At 43.8% G+C, this 18,132-nt stretch overlaps 1 protein-coding gene across 10 annotated transcripts in view; it reads right to left on the bottom strand.

The window, feature by feature from the left end:
* ADGRG2 (adhesion G protein-coupled receptor G2) overlaps positions 1 to 18,132 on the bottom strand; it is a 131,664-nt gene that overhangs the window by 50,552 nt on the left and 62,980 nt on the right. For all 10 annotated transcript variants that reach the window (XM_081809076.1, XM_081809073.1, XM_081809075.1 and 7 more), the window contains one exon: positions 17,952 to 18,070. In XM_081809076.1, coding sequence (XP_081665202.1) covers positions 17,952 to 18,069 — 118 coding nt within the window. In that variant the 5' untranslated portion in view covers position 18,070. The remainder of the gene's footprint in view (positions 1 to 17,951; positions 18,071 to 18,132) is intronic.

Below are 18,132 nucleotides of genomic sequence, written 5' to 3'. Positions count from 1 at the left end.
AAAAAACGAAAAGGGGGGGCACCTGGGTGGCTCAGTTGGTTAAGCGACTGCCTTCAGCTCAGGCCATGATCCTGGAGTCCCTGGATCGAGTCCCGCATCGGGCTCCCTGCTCAGCAGGGAGTCTGCTTTGCCCTCTGACCCTACCCCCTCTCATGTGTTCTCTCTCATTCTCTCTCTCTCAAATAAATAAATTAAATTAAATAAAAATCTTAAAAAAAAAAAAACGAAAAGGGGGCACCTGGGTGGCTCAGTCGTTAAGCGTCTGCCTTCGGCTCAGGTCATGATCCCAGGGTCCTGGGATCGAGCCCCACATCGGGCTCCCTGCTCGGCGGGAAGCCTGCCTCTCCCTCTCCCACTCCCCCTGCTTGTGTTCCTTCTCTCGCTGTGTCTCTCTCTGTTAAATAAATAAAATCTTTAAAAGGAAGAAAAGAATGTGTAACCGTAAAGGTATATATCTGCATAAACAAAACTTCCACTAACTGTGCTTCTTTGTACACCTATTAGCACAGCCTTTATATTATACCTAGTAAGTGTATTATACTTCTTTCTTAGGAGTTAAACCACATCAGATGCCTCTGGGTTTATAAACTACAAGAACCGCTGCTATTTACTTTCAGAGGATGCTCAGATTCCTTAAAAGAAGTTCTACTTTTTTCTCTTTGAAAAACAATACACACTTATTGGAACAACTTCAGATAAATTACAGATAAACAAAAAAGAAAATTAAAACCACCTATAATTTCACCACCCAGATATAGATGACATTAATATTTTGGCATATATGCTTTGCTCTCTCTCTCTCTCTCTGTTTATATGTATATCTACATATGTATATAGATATATGAATATATGTGTGTATGTAGGTATTTATGTGTGAGAAAGATCATATCACATAAACTATTTGTATTCTGATTTTTCTCATGACAGTATATCCTGAATATTCTTCTATATCATTAAACAATTTTCCACAATACCTGACTTATGATCACTGTATAGCATTTCAGTGACTGGATGTACCATTAATTTACACAACAAATTTCATTTTAGTGGTACAATTTTTCCTGATTATAAACAATGTTGTAATAAATACTTTTGGCTAAATTTTTGTAATACATACTTGGCTGCTTCCTTCAGAAATTCCATGATTTTGATTGCCAAAATGCCCTACAGAAAACAAACCAATTTATACAACCCTCTGCAGCACGTGAGTGCTACTTCCCCAAACTCAAAAACCCACGTGGGGTATTAAAATTTTTAAATTTTTTTTAATGACAGGGCGCCTGGGTGGCTCAGTCGTTAAGCGTCTGCGGTCGGCTCAGGTCACGGTCCCAGGGTCCTGGGATCGAGCCCCGCGTCGGGCTCCCTGCTCCGCGGGAAGCCTGCTTCTCCCTCTCCCACTCCCCCTGCTTGTGTTCCCTCTCTCGCTGTGTCTCTCTCTGTCAAATAAATAAAAAAAAATCTTTAATTTTTTTTTTAATTACAAAGGAAAGATTATTTCTATAGTGGTATCTTGAAATACAAAAAAAAAATAATAATAATATGTAGGGGCGCCTGGGTGGCTCAGTCTGTTAAGCATCTGCCTTCGGCTCGGATCATGATCCCAGGGTCCTGGGATCAAGTCTCCCGTCCGGCTCCTTGCTCAGCGGGGAGCCTGCTTCTCCCTTTGCCTGCTACTCCCCCTGCTTGTGCTCTCTCACGCTCTCTCTCTCTGATAAATAAACTCTTAAAAAAAAATAATAATCTGTATGTTTGGGGGCGCCTGGGTGGCTCACTCGGTTGAGCGTCTGACTCTTGATTTCAGCTCAGGTCATGATCTCAGGGTTGTGGGATCGAGCCCCGCTTCGGGCTCCCCGCTCAACAGAGACTACTTGAGATTCTTTCTCCTTCTCCCCTGCCCCTCTCATGAGTACTCTCTCTCTCTCTAAAATAAATAAATTGATCTTTAACAAAAATGAATATGTATGTTTGGAAACTAAAATTGCACGGTGAAACATACCTGGTAGGCTCCAAAAGCCTATTTTCCTGAAGTGGTGGTAGGGTACTGATTATTTCCTGGGATCATTAAAACACAATTCCACTTGAAAGCAAGACCAAATGAGTGCTCAAGTTCCCAATTACCCTGCAGCCAACAAGGCAAATGTATGCAGAGTGGTTAGTGCCTCGATGCCCCAATTTAATTGGAATTGCCTCCTCTTAGTCTCTGTCCTTCAATATCTCCCTTAGGCTACTTTAATATTCTACCAATTAAAGAGTCTGTTGAGTTAACAGGAGCTTACTTTTTAAAATACTCTTGGGAGCACTAAGGGAAAATCAGTCATTCACACCTTAGTATGAATTACCTCCAATTGGCTGGATTATTCCAATCATGTAGTAAAGACCTACCATACTGGGCCATGTTGAAAAGTACTGGGAAGAATCAACATTCAATATGGGCTACTCTGAGAATGACACTTATTAGTGTGGGCAGGTGAGGTGGAGTGGGCCGCGAATGTGGCACAGGCAGGGAAGAGCATGAAGGCACTGAGGAAGTGTTCAGTACCAGGAAAGAGTTCAATACCAGGAAAGAAGGGTGGAGAGTAATGTTTAAGGCCAACAGAGGCTTATTCTGCTGCCTCTACAATTTTGCCCAGGAGCTGACCAGAGCAGCCAATGGTTCCAACCTCCTCCACTGCCAAATCTTTTGACCTATAGACAGAGCTGGCCTCTTCCGTCTTGAACCTTGCAGGGCTCCCAGCAACGATCTACACTGATGAAGGGAGGAAATCTGGTTAATAAAAGCCAGAGATTTTTAAATTGTTATTGTCCACTTTTTTTTTTTCTTTTGGCATTTTTTTTCTTCTAGGGGCCTGATTGCTTAGTGACTAATATTTTATTCATTTTTTTCTGTCTCTCATTACAATCCTCCACATCACTCCTCTTGGTCCAAAATAGAGATGTCCCCATAGGCCTTGCATTTTCCTGACTATCAGCCCGTTTCTCTTGGGCTCTCTCCTAACTCACTTCCCATTTGTTACAACCAAAGAGGTGGTCGTCATTTCCACTGAGTCATATATTTGACCTCCATGCCATTCTTAGGAGACAAAACATTTCCATTGTTACAAGGATTCATAAACAAAGAAAGGAAAAACATTTAAATTTTTCAGATTTTCCTTTGGAAACCTACTACGAGCACATTTTAAAGCATTATTCATTTACTGAAGTCTCAATTTAAGTCAATAAATAAAATTATTGGGGGCACCTGGGTGGCTCAGTCAGTCGAGCGTCCGACTCTTGGTGTCTGCTCTGGTCACGATCTCAGGGTTATGGGATCGAGCCCTAAGTCGGGACTCCGTGCTCAGCGGGGAGTCTGCTTGAGTTTCTCTCTCCCTTGCCATCTGCTCCTCCCCACTGTGCTCCCTCTCTCTCTCTCTCTCTAAAATAAATAAATCTTTAAAAAACTAATAAATAAAATTATTGTGGTCTACAAAATTTACTCAGTATTACTCTAGTGATTTTTTTTTTAAAACAAAGCACATATTTCTGATTATGATGAACAGGAGTTTGGCATGCATATACTTAACAATGAAAGCCAAAGACAGGAACTGGAAACTCCAGAAACCGAACTCCTCAACAGTCTCTTACCCTCCGTCACCTCCCTGGAACTTTCTTTTGGCTATTGCCACCACCTCCTCAACCCCAACCCCGCGAGGCCAAGTGCGGTCTGAGCACTGCCAAGTGAATGCCTTACTGTCTTTGCCCCTCCAACTGCATATATCCCAGAACTTCTCCCTCATCACCCCACATCATTTCCATACCTGCTGAGTTCTCAAATTTGATGGTGTTGCTGGTAACATCAGCCAAATAATTTAAGATGGAAATGCCCAGGTATTAGTTTCCTGTTGCTGCTGTAACATATTACCATGAACTTAGCGGTTTAAGACAACACAAATGGGTGATGTCAGATTTCTGTAGGTCAGGAGTCCAATATGAGTCTCACCAGACAAAAATCAAGGTGTCAACAGGCTGCATTCCTTTCTGGAGGCTGCAGGGGAGAATGTGAGTCCTGCTTATCTAGGGTACTACAGAATTTAATTCCTTGCAGTTGTAGGACCAAGGTACTCATTTACTTGCTGGCTGGAAATTGAGAGCCATTCCCAGATTCTAGAAGCTACCCACATTTCTTCATTCATGCCTCATTCTTCCATCTTCAAAGATAGCAATGGTGGGATGGGGTGGGAGGGGGGACTCCTTCACCTGGGGCATTCTACTCACTCACTCTTCTACCTTCCTCTTCTACTTTTAAGAACTCCCAGGATTAGACTGGGCTCACCCAGGTAATCCATGATAATCTCCCCATCTTACAGTCCTTAACTTCCATCACACCTGCAAAGTCCCTTTTGTTAGGTAAGGTAACATATTTGCAGATCCTAGGCATTAGGACAGGGACGTCTTTGAGGAGCAATTATTCTTCCTACCATACTCAGAAATCCAGTTTTTTTTTTTTAAATTATAGAAAATATGAGTTGCAAGGAAACACCCTCTATGGAAAAAAAAATCCCACAGCGGTTAAGTAAAGGGCCTGGAAACCCAGAGTTCGTTTCAGCAATAGAGCTGAGTGTACAAATCAAATGCTCACTCTCGGATCATTACCCCTGACTCCTCCCTTTCCCCCATCTCCCACCTCCATGTCCAGGCATCCGTCTGGTGCATTCTTCTCCCAGTAACATGGAGCTATTGCAAGGATTAGAGAGAGATGATGTATGTGTGATAAATAGCAATAGCAAACAGTGGTTAATGCTTCCTGTGATCCAGGCTTAAAGCTTCATATGCACTTATTATTTAATCAGCCAACAACTCCATGAGATACATGAATTCATTAGCGTCAGTCTATTTTAGTGCTTGAGAAACAGTCTGGGCAAGGTGTACTGGGCCCCACCAGTAATTCACTGTACAGCTGACATTTGAACCCAGGCAGTCCAACTTCAGAGCCCACCCTGAGTCTCTATTCTATCCTGCTTCCAATGACAAATTCTGTTGACCATAAACTAGTATATAAATGTAGGGCATTATTATTAATATTCTCTAATCTCTCTCTCATCTGTCCCTTCTTCCCATGCCCACTGCCCCCTTCTAAGCCCAGGTCTTGATTGCCTCATATGTGAGTGAAATATTAGAACCCCAGAATTTTCTCATTGGAAAGGATCTTAATGTTCTTTACATTCGACTTCTCACCCATTGCAGTAAGCCATTCAACAAATGCATACAATTGGCTCACGATCCCAATTCAGCTGCCAGGCAAGTTTTATCGTGCCCACGCAGTGGGAATCATACCGAATTTTTTGAAAGTTTGAATTACTTAACAACATTTAGAAATCAGGTGATTTCAAATGAAATTCCAAATTTTCACCCTTTCAAAATTGGGAATTTTAGAAGATGACCTCCTTGGATCAGCTCTCTGGCCCTCTAAAGCATGCTCTGGCTACAACAGTCAGCGGAGGTGGCTCTCTCCTCTTTTTATCTTAAGGTTTATTCCTTGACTACACCATTCACTTGCCATTTGTCGGACATACACTATTAGGCAGTGTTATTTAACTTTTCTACTGTATGTCTCGTTTTCCCAACTAGATGTTAAGCTGCTTGATGCTTTATTATCTTCTAGGAATCCAGTCCAGTGCCCTGCATCTGGTAGATGTTCAAAAACATTTTGGGATTGGGGTGCCTGGGAGACTCAGTTGGTTAAGCCTCTGCTGGAGTCCGGATCGAGCCTCGTGTCAGGCTCTCTGCTCGGCGGGGAGTCTGCTTCTCCCTCTGATTCTCTCCCCTCTTGTGCTCTCTCTCTCTCAAATAAATAAATAAAATATTCTAAAAACATATTTTGGGATTGACTGATGACATCATTACGGAGTCTCCATCAGTCAGGGATCAGTCTGGAACCCATGAGTGGTAGTTGAAGAGCAGGAACTTAACACAAATCGTGCAAGGAGTCAGGACCCTGGGATACAAAGCACAGCAGGGGAAAGATAGGGAATGGATCTGAGAACCATGAGGCAGAGTCTATGAAGGAAAGATTTGAGAGTATTTCTTGGACAGTTATTATTTGGAACCTGAAGTTTGGAATAGTAGTTGTAATTGCCAATCACAGCACAGATCGCTTAGCAGACCTTACAAATGTATGTTAAAATGGCCACTAAGATACATATCACGACCAACATAAAAAATTCAATGACCCTGAGCCTTCACTGCCTACCGCAGTGACCTCAGTAACATACCCTTTATTGGCTTTTCCATTTTTCCTAATGCCTTCTTCCTGTTCCCTCACTCCTGATTCCTGAAATCACCTCCCCAACAAACTACCTGCATGCAAGTCAGGCAAGGTCACGGCTGACTGTCTCTGACGTTTTCATTTTTCTGCCCACTCTTTGATGCCGTGGGGGTTGTATGACTTGAAATGGGAGGCGGCTGGTCGTCTTATACCTGTGACTGTGGGAACACGAATGAGGATTTCCTTCCAACGCATGTGCCCCAAGTTGAATGAGAAAGATAAAGACTTAATTTTTGAGGAGTGGATCTAAAACAAATACATGACTAGCCCCCGCCTTGCAAGAATATTTTAGACCCAGCCAAAACTTATAATCTGGTGGCAGTCCTCCTCTGGATTGAATTACTATTCCATAGAGAGATGATTCAAAACTAGGCGCCACACCTAGGCACTCCTATATGGGAACCCCCAACAAAACAATTATTGTTTTGTTATTATATTGGCTCTTCAGGCCTTGGAACAACAGATACTCTTCCAAGAACTGTATTTTCAGATTTTACTACATAACCAACAAAATGAATGAAAACAGTTCTCCTTTGGCACAGCCCGAAGCATTTACTTGAGCTGTGACCATCTCACGTCACACTGCTCAGTAAGTACTCTGACATAACATTTTTATTAAAGGATTAATAATGACATCATTAGAGAAAACTTCAGCTGCTAGCTGATGGAACTTCCCGAAGTGCAAACAATCAGCAATTCTCGGTGGGCCTTGGCCTTTATTGAACGCTTTACTGAACACTTATTAGACTGACAGTATACCCTTGCTTCTTCATGGAGTCTCCCCACATTCTCATGGAACAGATGACCTTCTAGCCAGACCTCATCTCCTCCTATCCTCCCCTCACTCAGCCACACAGGCCTCCCTGCTATTCTGCCAACACACCGGCCATATTCACACTTCGCACTTGCTGTTCCCTCTGCCTGGAACACTCTTCCTCCCAAGAGCCCCTTGGTTTGTGCCCTGGCGCTTCCTTGGAATTTTGCTCAAATGTCACCTTCGGCTGAGAAGCTGATCCAGACCACTCTATTTAAAATCCCTACATTTTCCCTCTTTGCCTGATCCTTTCCATCCCTTTATCTCCTTCCACCTAATGAGTACGTACACATTTATGTATGTGTATGCTTTTGGATTTGTGCACACTCACATATGCAGCACTAAGAGTGGGCATCTCTTAAAATTTTGTGCTCTAGACCCTTCACTTGCCTTATCTTAGTCCCAACCCTGTATAATTGGTAAGACTTTTTTGCCTCCAAAAGCCAATGTTCACTCCCGTGGGGGTGATACTGCCCCTGGAGAGAATGCATGCTCTACGCTGATCTCTACTTATTCCCAGAAGAGATGCGGCTTAAGGAGAGCAACATCTGCTTGGCTGCCCTGCTTCTCCCTGATTCCCACTCCTGACTAGGGTAATTCTACTGTGAGTTAGTTGACATATTCTTTCATGCCAAAGCACCTATAATTTATGGGTTAGCGAGAGTTCCTTGTGGTAGTTTTAAGTGCAGAAGCACCTGGAAATGTAGGGTGGGGACACCAGTGGCTAGGGTAGAGAGTTTTCTAGTCTCTCTTTTTTTTTTTTTTTTTTAAGATTTTATGTATTTATTTGAGATAGAGACAGAGAGGGCACAAGCAGGGGGAGCAGCAGAGGGAGAGGGAGAAGCAGACTCCCTGTCGAGCAGGGAGCCCAACGCGGGGCTCGATCCCAGGACCCTGGGATCATGACCTGAGCCAAAGGCAGACACTTAACCGACTGAGCCACTCAGGCGCCCCTAGTCTCTTTTAGATCACACCACTCTTTGCCAGCTCACAATCAAGCAGCGACCCCCTTGGCATCTTCGTTTAGGTTCTCTGGGGGTGCAGAGCCTAAAATAAGGACTTGGGGGCAAAATGGCCTCCCCCCTCTCCCCAGCCCCTAGCACAGAACAATACGTATTGTTTTATATAGCTCCGAAATACACGAGGCGGCCAGAGAGGAGGGTGCTGCTGCGGTAGACTGGCCAAGACGTGATGAGGACCTGAACCTGTGCTTGGGAAGCTGGCATGAAAAGAGGTTCAACAGACACCCTAAGGTAAGATGAGAGGATGGGGGGTCCCCTGGGATGTCGGGGTATGCAGAAAACAGAAGTCAGCCCCAGCAGTCCATGTGACATTGCCCTGAATCCCTCAAGTGTGGTAAGTAGGTCACGAACCTAGACTATGAAGCCCAGACAGTGTAGGTCCAAATCTGCCACTTGTTAATTCCGCACAACTTCTGTAATCCACCACTAGGTAACTCTGGACAACTTCCTTACCGCACCACACCCCCACACCCCTCCCCCGCCCGCCGCCCTGCACTTCAGTTTCCCATATGGAAAACAGGGATGAAGATAATCACAATAGGACATACTTCATCGGTATGTATGAAGAGACCGCACAGGAAACCGTGCTCATGTCCATAATTAATACGATCATGCTCTCTGTTCCTCGTTTACCTAGTGACCTTTCTAAAAATGGTTTCTCCCTTCTATGGAGCAAGACCTCCACTTCACTTTCTTTCCATTTTATACTCTTTGCTTCTGATTTTCAAACACCCTTGGGATCACTTTGGAAACATAAGGAAAGAAGCAGAAGTCAAAGGGTTTCAGGAGATCAGGTGACTGTTAACTTCTGTTTCTTAAATTTTTGCACAAAGTCAAGACCCGGTTAAAGTTTCAGGGCAAAAGTGAAAGGCGCATCTAATCGTGATGTTATTAGGGTGCCCACTAGTGGGATGCATGGTCTCCCCAGGGGTCACTGGCTGGCTTCTAAAAATTAACATTAGTTTCTTTTCTAATTATAACAATAATAATGTGGGTTTATGTGGAGAAAATTCTAAACCACAGAAAAGTAGAAAGAAAAGCTTTTAAAAATATATTCATATGAATCAGGGAACACTACATCAAAAATTAATGATGTAATGTATGGTGATTAACATAACATAATAAAATAAAATTTAAAAAAAATTCATACTCTTTCTACTCAAAGATAATGTTGGCTGGCTATAAGGCTCTTCGGAATATCTTCGGGCCAGCTGCAGAACAGAAACAATTCAGTAGAGCCTTGGGAGATGTTAGTACCAGGTTTTACTTAGAACTATTAGCAGATACAAAATTGAGCTTGTTAGCGTTCCAGTATGTGTGGTGTCTTGGTAATGGAGCATCATGGCGGGCCTAAGCTGCATTTCCCAGAATTCCCTTTGCTGTACGTTTCTGGAGAGCTTCCTGTGGGACATGCGGACAGAAGAGGCGCAGCAGCCGCCTCCCTTCATTCACGTGAGGGCGCAGCCAGCCTGCAACGGCTCCAGCGCCACCCGGGTCCGCTTCAGCTTCTCCGACTCCTGGGCCAGGTGGGTACTGAATTTTGTGCTAAGGACCCAGCTTCTGCAGGACGACCATACCACCAAGGTCACAGGTAACAGGAATGGACATGGGTTTCAGTCATGCCTGTGGGTTCCAACTTGTTCCCAGTGTCACCCTTCTTCCTGCCTCCCTCCTGCCCACCCATGGTACATGGCAAGTTCTGGCATCAGATGCGAAGGCAACAGCTTTATAGAGGCTGCTTAGCCAGCTCCCGCAGTTGTATAAGGTCACATCCCTGTGACAAATTCCTTAGTGTGTGTGTGTGTGTGTGTGTGTGTGTCCCCCTAGTGACTCTCCTTCTGTGACTGAACCCTGACTTACATGGTATGAAGGAGAAAAATTCCGAAGCAATTCGAACGAATGGTCTAAGCTGCACTGTTCACTACCGTAGCCCCTGGCCACGTGTGGCTACTTAAATTTAAGTTAATTCAAGTTAAACAAAATTATAATCCAGTTCCTCAGTCACGTTTCAAGGGCTCAATAGCCACACGTCATTGGTGGCTACTGTATAGGGCAGCGCAGAGACAGAGCACTGCCATTATTGAAAAAAATCTCCATCACTGTGCTGGTCTCTAGGGATGATGGCCGGTATTTAGGGGTTCTGACAGTGTGTCAGACGCATTACAGGCATCTCTTCATGCATTCATTCACTTAATCTGCGAGTAATTCTCTGAGAGATACTGCTACTTTACAGATAAGGAGATTGAACCGCAGTGATTAAATACCTTGCTATAGTCAGAGTTAATAAATGGAAGAGGTAAGATTTGACCCCGGAAAGTCCAGAGCCTGGAGTCTTTTACCGTATGCCAAACTGTGAAAGTCCCAGTGGCCCGGGTTGGCACAAAGGGAGTGGATGGCTTTGGTGGGCCTCCTGCACTCAAAGGACTCTCTTGTGATTGGGTGAGGAGCATCTCAGTAGTGACATCATCGACTCCCCCAGCTTGGACTTGATCTCAAGAAAGAAGAGATGCCTACCCCACCCCACCCCACCTTCCAATGGCAGAACGAGATGTACAAACAACCCTGGTGAGAAGGGTCATAGATGTATTAGTTAAGGTAAGGCAAATTGCTGCAATAACTAAATCCTAAAATCTCAGGGACTCAAAAAAATAGAAGTTTCTTTTCCATGTGTAAAGTCCAATCAGCAGCCTAGAATGGAGAGTAGGGTAGGGCAGGGAGAGGGACATCTGCTCCACGCAGCCATTGAGGGGCCCAGGAGGACAGAGGCACTGCCGTGTTCAACATGAAAACTCCAAATTTGCTCTGGAGAACAATATCCAGCAGGCCAACAGGAAAAGAGACAGTGAGGGGGATCAGGTGGGAGATTTTTAATGGCTAAGCCTAGAAGTGGCAAACATTGTTTCTGCCCACATCCATTAACCAGAACTCAGTCACATAGCCACTTCTAATGGCAAGGGAGGCTGGGTAACAGAGGCTAGCTGTGTGGTGAGAAAGAAAAAAATTAAAGTTTGGTGAGCTGCCAACCAGTCTCTGCCACATCCATTTAATTTGAGGGCTGCGGAGTAATTAATATCCATTAAACTAATGATGGGACAAAATCAATGCTAAAATTACTCTCCCCAACTACCATTTTCTTTTTCTTTGCCATGATATCGACAAGGTCAAAAGTCAAAGAATCAACAGGAATTAGAGGAGGAGGAGTCCCTGCCACTTTGAAGCTAAACCTATGAATTCCCCTTCTTTGTGACTCACCTCCCTAGTTCTGCTCCCAACAAACATCCATATTATGATTTTTTCATGATCCTCAGGAGTAGGACTCCCATATGACAAACCATTTCTGTAAACATCTACATACTAGTAAAAGCCACTAACAAAGTCTGGAAGTACGGATATTCCTGTTGCAGCCTACTTAGTTAGAAAAGTTGTATTTTGGGGGCGCCTGGGTGGCTTAATTGGCTAAGCGTCTGATGATTTCAGCACAGGTCAGGATCTCAGGGTCCTGGGATCAAGCCCCACATTGGGCTCTGCGCTCAGCAGGGAGTCTGCTTGAGGATCTCTCTCCTTCACTCTCCCTCTCTCTCCCTCCCCCCTCTAAAATAAATAATCTTTTTAAAAAAGAATTTTGAGGGCGCCTGGGTGGCTCAGTCGTTAAGCGTCTGCCTTTGGCTCAGGTCATGATCCCAGGATCCTGGGATCGAGTCCCACATCGGGCTCCCTGCTCGGCGGGAAGCCTGCTTCTCCCTCCCCCACTCCCCCTGCTTACGTTCCCTCTCTCACTGTGTCTCTCTCTGTCAAATAAATAAATAAAATCTTTTAAAAAAAAAAATAAATAAATAAGAATTTTGAATAGGAGAGCAGCTTTAAAATGAGATGGCAGAGAGGAGTGGTTCTCAGTTCGAAGCAGACCCCAAGGATCTCTGGTAACCCAGGACAATGAATTAGGAAGCTGAAGACTCTCCCTACTGGGTAACTGAACTCAGAATGTAAGAGTGTGAAGAAATCCTAACATGCAATCAGCTGAACCCCTTCATCATATGGAGGAGAGGAAACCATTCTTTAAGGGTTTCTAGCCAATGGACAGCCACTTCATTGAGGTTTATGCAAAACATTAGAGGAGTAACATATGTTGTATAAGAACTCACTGGGTTCAGATGAGGGTAATGCTGGTGATGTAAGCTGAAGGGAGAGGTCCGCGTTTTAGAGTATCTCTAGGCTTTACACTAGAGTCACAAGTCAAAATCAAACAACCAGAGTTTATTGAGCATTTACTATGTGCTAGACTATGGAGGATACAGAGAGGAAAAAGTTGTCACCCTTACCCTCAAGGACCTGACTAGATATTTCTTCATACCTGGAAAGGTAAAACCAGAAGGAGGAGCAGAATTCAGGATATGATGATCACTTTCAACAATCCCTAGCAGAGTGTCCTAACACATCTTAATATGTATTCGTTTTAGAGTTAGTTTAAAATTTATAAATAGAATTTGGATGTACAAATAATAGCAACAATAAAGAAACACATAAAAAAAAAAGAATACCCGAGCTTCCATCTTATTTTGGAGCCTCCATTCCAGAGGTACAGGAAAGGGATCCTTACACCTGATGATTTAAGGTGGCTCGCTCTTTTGCTCCGAAATGATCTCCAGTTCAATCAACGTCTTTTGGATAAATGCACAATCTTTGTTTTGCCTCCTCTTCCATCTGGTGGTCAAGATGGCTTCCAGGTTGGGAATGGGGTGCTAGTGTTCTTCTGGCAGCAGGGAGAAGGGGCCCGGATCTCTGAGCCCACCCCGTGTTGAGCTATGGGTTCTCAATGGCCTCTCCAGAGATCTCCCTCACCCTGTGGGGTTCCTGAGTATCCAGTTGGCATCCACTGCTGAAGACTGTGTCCACTGGCCCCCATGGTCTATTCTCTCAGTAGCCCACCTTGGCCTGGGGGTCCCTCTCTTGATAATCCAGGTCCCCTCAAGTCTCACCTCTGAGTGTCTGTCACATCCTTCATCTGGCCCCTGGTCTAAATTGTCCACACCATCGCTTTTGCACTCTGTCCCTGCTCCTGGCTCACAACACAGCTACCCACAAGGAACATGAAGGCCATTTAGAATCTCTACCCTGCCCACAAGAGACAAGAAAGACTTGAAAAAGACACCGTCTCCAGCCTTCTCTCTGCCTAAACACTCTATGTCATCATCTTTCATCTCTACCATGGCCTCCATGTTGATGTACAGGCTGCTATGAGTTCTGACCAGGAGTTCTAAGTGGAAAGTGGGACACAATGTCTTCCGCTTTCAGTTTCCCCTTCAACTCTCTAGAGCCTCTACCATTCCTTGTCACCACTTCTATCTGCCAGGGAAAAAGGCAGGGTCTACCAGAAGTGACCTCATGCCCGTATGGGGGTAGTGGGAATTTGGGAGGCTGTAAGATTGGCTGAGCATCAGATCAATGCCATGGTATTTATAATCTCATTTGCACAGATAGAGAATTGAGAGAGAAGGAGTACAGCACCCGGTTTGGTACTGGAAGACAAAGTCAAACAAGACAGGTTCCCTGCCTTTCAGGAGCATTACAGTCTACCCTCCTACAGCTTTACCATGCACTGAACAAGGAAGAACAAAGATTTGGATGGACAAAGCATGAGAGGATAAGAGGAAACAAGAGAGTGAGGCCTTGGGAGAGAAGAATTACAGAGAAATCTATCTCTGGAAATGCCTGCAGTGCAGAAAGATCTAGGCCCAGACCAGAGAGAGAAAGTTGGGGATTATAGCTCATGAGCTTACCAAACTGGCTCAAATGTGTAATTGTTTCCAAATGGGGAAGACAACTCTACAGGGATGAAATTATAACCATCTTCCACTATTATGTCATCTCACCCTCTGGAAAATAGTTGTACCTAAAAGAAGACCTCCTTCAAAGACAAAAAAAGAAAAGAAAAAAAGGCATTGGCACAGCCCAGGAGAGCTAGAGGCAAGAGAGAAGTATAGTTACCTACTGAAGCTCATGTGGGCTTCTGGTAGACCAAGAATGATTCCCTCACACATTACCAAATTACACAACTGAAAGCATTAGGGTCTAAGGATTCTCTGTTGGCCAGTGGCCTAACAAGAGAGTTTCAGACCTACCTCTCCTTATTGTCAGGAGCTAATGAGTCATCTCTCAGGCTTCCAGGATGAAGCTACTGTGTTTGCAGTCCAAATACCCCAAAACCAGGGGGAATGGCTGCTAACCAGCGGCATACCCCGGCTCCCTGTCTTCTCCCCACACCTCAGTGACACGTTCCTTCAGTCTTCAGACACCTACGAGGCAACCAGGTAGAGTATGAACAGCACAAGCTACACATCGCAACGGGGAATCCTCCGAGCTATGAGACTCTGCACAAATGACTTAATCTCTTTGACACGGACACTCAGTTTCTTCATCTGTAAACTGAGACACAAAAACTGAGGCGTTTTTGTGAGGAGTAAATGAGATGATATAGCTAAACACCTAGCAGGGCAGGGCCCAGAGCAAGTCCCCAGCCTGCCCATTAGTTTCCCGTCCGCCCCCGCAAACCCTCCTTCTCCATTCTCACCTGGCGCTGACAATGTGCTAAAAGGACCCGTGATACAAAGGAAGTACCTAACGCTGTCATAGAAGGGGACAAGTATAAAAAGATATGGATAAAGAGAAAAGCACTGGGGGAAAGAGGTTTAATTCTTCTGAAGAGATGAGGGCAGGTTTTATAGAGGTAGCAATATTTGGCTGGACCTTGGACGATTCATTCAGTTCCAAGTGGGGAGACCCCAGAAAGCAGAGGGAGGGAGTAGGGAAGTAAGACAGGGAAGGGAGTAAAGACAATAATGGGTACATTAATGAGTGGATTACTACTGGGGGCAACTGGGGCACAGCCCAACAATCTACTAGGTGTGTAGAACACAGCTCAGCACTATCTCACCAAGGGACGAGGAAGCTGGCATAGGTAAACGCCGACTCTCATCCCTCACTATTTTGGAGTGTTAACTCCCTGGCACTTCTGGCTTGTTCCAAGCACAGTCCATGCATGGTCATTCGCAGTTAGAGAGACGTGGGAGCCATCAGCACGCATGCACATTCCTGTTTACCTGCCCCATTTTAATTACTTTTAAAAACACTTTTCCAAAAAGACTTATTTCTACCAAGCCGCTTTCATTTTGATGACTTTTTCCCCCTTATGTTCCACTTTCCTTCCTCATCTATCCCCATGGTGGAAAAAGCACTGAAACATGAGACTGAAGATCTGGTATCTAGTCTGGCTCCACCATTTTCCAACCAATCACGCCCCTGGGGACATTTACTCATCAGTAGAGTGGGGACATTTGACTTCTGCTCTGCCGATTCCACAGTGATGTTTTAATGCCCCAAGAAGATGACGCGCAAGCATAGTTTAGAGGAACGTCACAGTAGCACAGCAGAATGTGTAGCCCGTGATATTTAGCTGGAGGAGTTTTCTCTACCTACTTCTGTCTTCTGCCAGTTGTGCAGGCAGTGGTCCTCAAAGTGTAGTCTGAACCAATCGCATCAACATCACCTGGGAGCTTGTTAGAAATGTCCATTCTCGGGTCCGGCCCTATACCTACTGAATCAAAAAGTCTGGGGGAGAGACCCAAGTCCTCCAGGGGATTCTGACATTTTGAGAACTGATGTTTTCAGAGTTTGAGAACTCTGGTTTTCTGGTTATGACCACAAAATTCAGAGCTGGCTACAAATTCCAGTCAGCCACTTCCTTGAGCAACTTACTTATCTGAGACTCAGTTTCTTGATCTGGGAAATGGGGCTAACACTGGGACCTCTCCTTCACAGATGTGGTTGAGAAGCTTAAGAGAGGGCGTAGGTGTAAAGCACGGAGGGACCTGGCCCATCGTAAGCAGTCAGTACCTGTTTAGCTCTTACCATTTCTTTTTCTCAAGTATTGTGGCTTCTCGACATGCCCCAGTGCCTGCTTTTTGAAGGGTTGTCAATTATTGTGTTTTATCCTGTTTGGAAGTTTTCCATTTAGTTCGCATGTGTGTGTTGTGCATCTATTTTGTTTACATGTCTTTGTTTGCTGCTAGTAGATATTTGCTTTATCCAATGAAGATTCCTTGATCCTGCCACTCTCCTCTGAGTAAGAAAGGTATTTCTCTCTGTGTCCTTAATAATTCTTCTTAAATAATATTCCTGGTGAGGATTCTTTCCATTTGCATAGCAGCATTGTATTTTTTTGGAAGTTGTGCCTACAGATGTTGCAGCCAAGATTTCTGGCCTTTTTGCTGCCTTCCTTAGGTACATTTTCTCCATGTTTCATTCTAAAGATCCTCTCTTCTGAAAACCATCCTGCTTCATTTGGCTGATTGTCTACCTCCCTTAACATTTCCATGCAGAAGTGCCTTCAAATAAACAAATAAACACTAGAAATAGACCCTCACATATGTGGTCAATTGATTTCTGACAAAGGTGCCAAGACCATTCAATGGGGAAAGGACAGTCTTTCAACAAATAGCTCTGTGAAAAGTGGATGTCCACACACAAAAGAATGATGCTGGGCCCTTACCTCACACCATATACAAAAATGAATTCAAAATGCATCAAAGCACCTGACCATAAGAGCTAAAACTCTAAAACTCTTTGAAGAAAATGTAGGAGAAATCTTCATGACATCAGATTTGGCAGTGGTTTCTTGGATAAGACAGCAAAAGCACAGGCATAAAAGTAAAAACAGATAAATTGGACTTCATCAAAAACAAAAACTTTGGTGCGTCAAAGCACACTATTAAGAGAGTGAAAAGACAACACAGAATTGGAGAAAATATTTGCAAATCGTATTATCTGGTAAAGGATTTAATACTCAGAATATATAAAGAACTCTTAAACTCAACAACAACAAAACACCCAAACAACCCAATTCAAAAATGGGCCAAAGGTTTGAGTAGACGTTTCTCTAAAAAAAATAACGTTATGTCCAATAAACCCATGAAAGATGCTCCCCATCACTAATCATTAAAGAAATGCAAATCAAAACCATGATGAGGTATCATTTCACACCTACTATCAAAACAAGAGAAAATAAGAAGTGTTGGTGAGGACAGAGAGAAACTGGAATCCTTGTGCCCTGCTGGTAGGATGAAAAATGGTGCCGCCACTGGAGGAAACAGTGTGGCAGATCCTCAAGAAGAATCACCATAGAATCACCATATGATCTAGCAATTCCACTCCCAGGTATATGTACCCAAAAGAACTGAAAGCATGGACTCGAAATTGTACTTGTACACCAATATCCAGAGCAGCATTATTTACAACAGTCAAAAGGTAGAAATACCCCAAATGTCTATCAACACTGAATGGATAAACAAAATGTGGTCTATACACACAATGGCGTATTATTCAATCTTAAAAAGGAATGAAATGCTGATACATACTATAACATGGAGGAACTTCGGAAACATGCTAAGTGAAAGAATCTAGAAACAAAAGGACCAATATTGAATGATTCCACTTATATGAGGTACCTGGAATGGCAAATTCATAGAGACAGAAAGCAGAGAGAGTACCGGGGACTGGGGTGAAAGGGAATGGGGAGCTACTGTTTAACATGGACAGAGTTTCTATTTGAGATGATGAAAATATCCTAAAAATGGATAGTGGTGATGGTTGTACAAAACTGGGAATATATTTAATGCCAGTGGTTCAATGGTTAAAATGGTAAGCTTTATGTTGTTTACTTTATAGTAAAAAAAAACCAAAACCTAAATAAACACATAAAGACAGAGATAAAACGGGAAAAAATGAAACAAAACAAAACAAAAACACCCAGGCACATTACCTTCCAAGGATGTAACCAGAACAACATGAAGACAAATGATGATAAGAAATATCTTGAACATCAGTAAAAGTTCTTCAGGTCTGCCAACATGGCCACACTGCCTGCCAGAGAAAAACATCCTGGAATAAAATAAAGGGAAAATGTATCATCATAGCATGCCGCAATCACAACACAGCAATAC

Source organism: Leptonychotes weddellii, chromosome X, assembly GCF_054177405.1.
Source record: "Leptonychotes weddellii isolate Sample4059 chromosome X, ASM5417740v2, whole genome shotgun sequence".
Lineage (NCBI taxonomy): Eukaryota > Metazoa > Chordata > Mammalia > Carnivora > Phocidae > Leptonychotes > Leptonychotes weddellii.
Note: the sequence above shows the minus strand (reverse complement) of the source record. Positions and strands in the feature narration are given on the sequence as shown.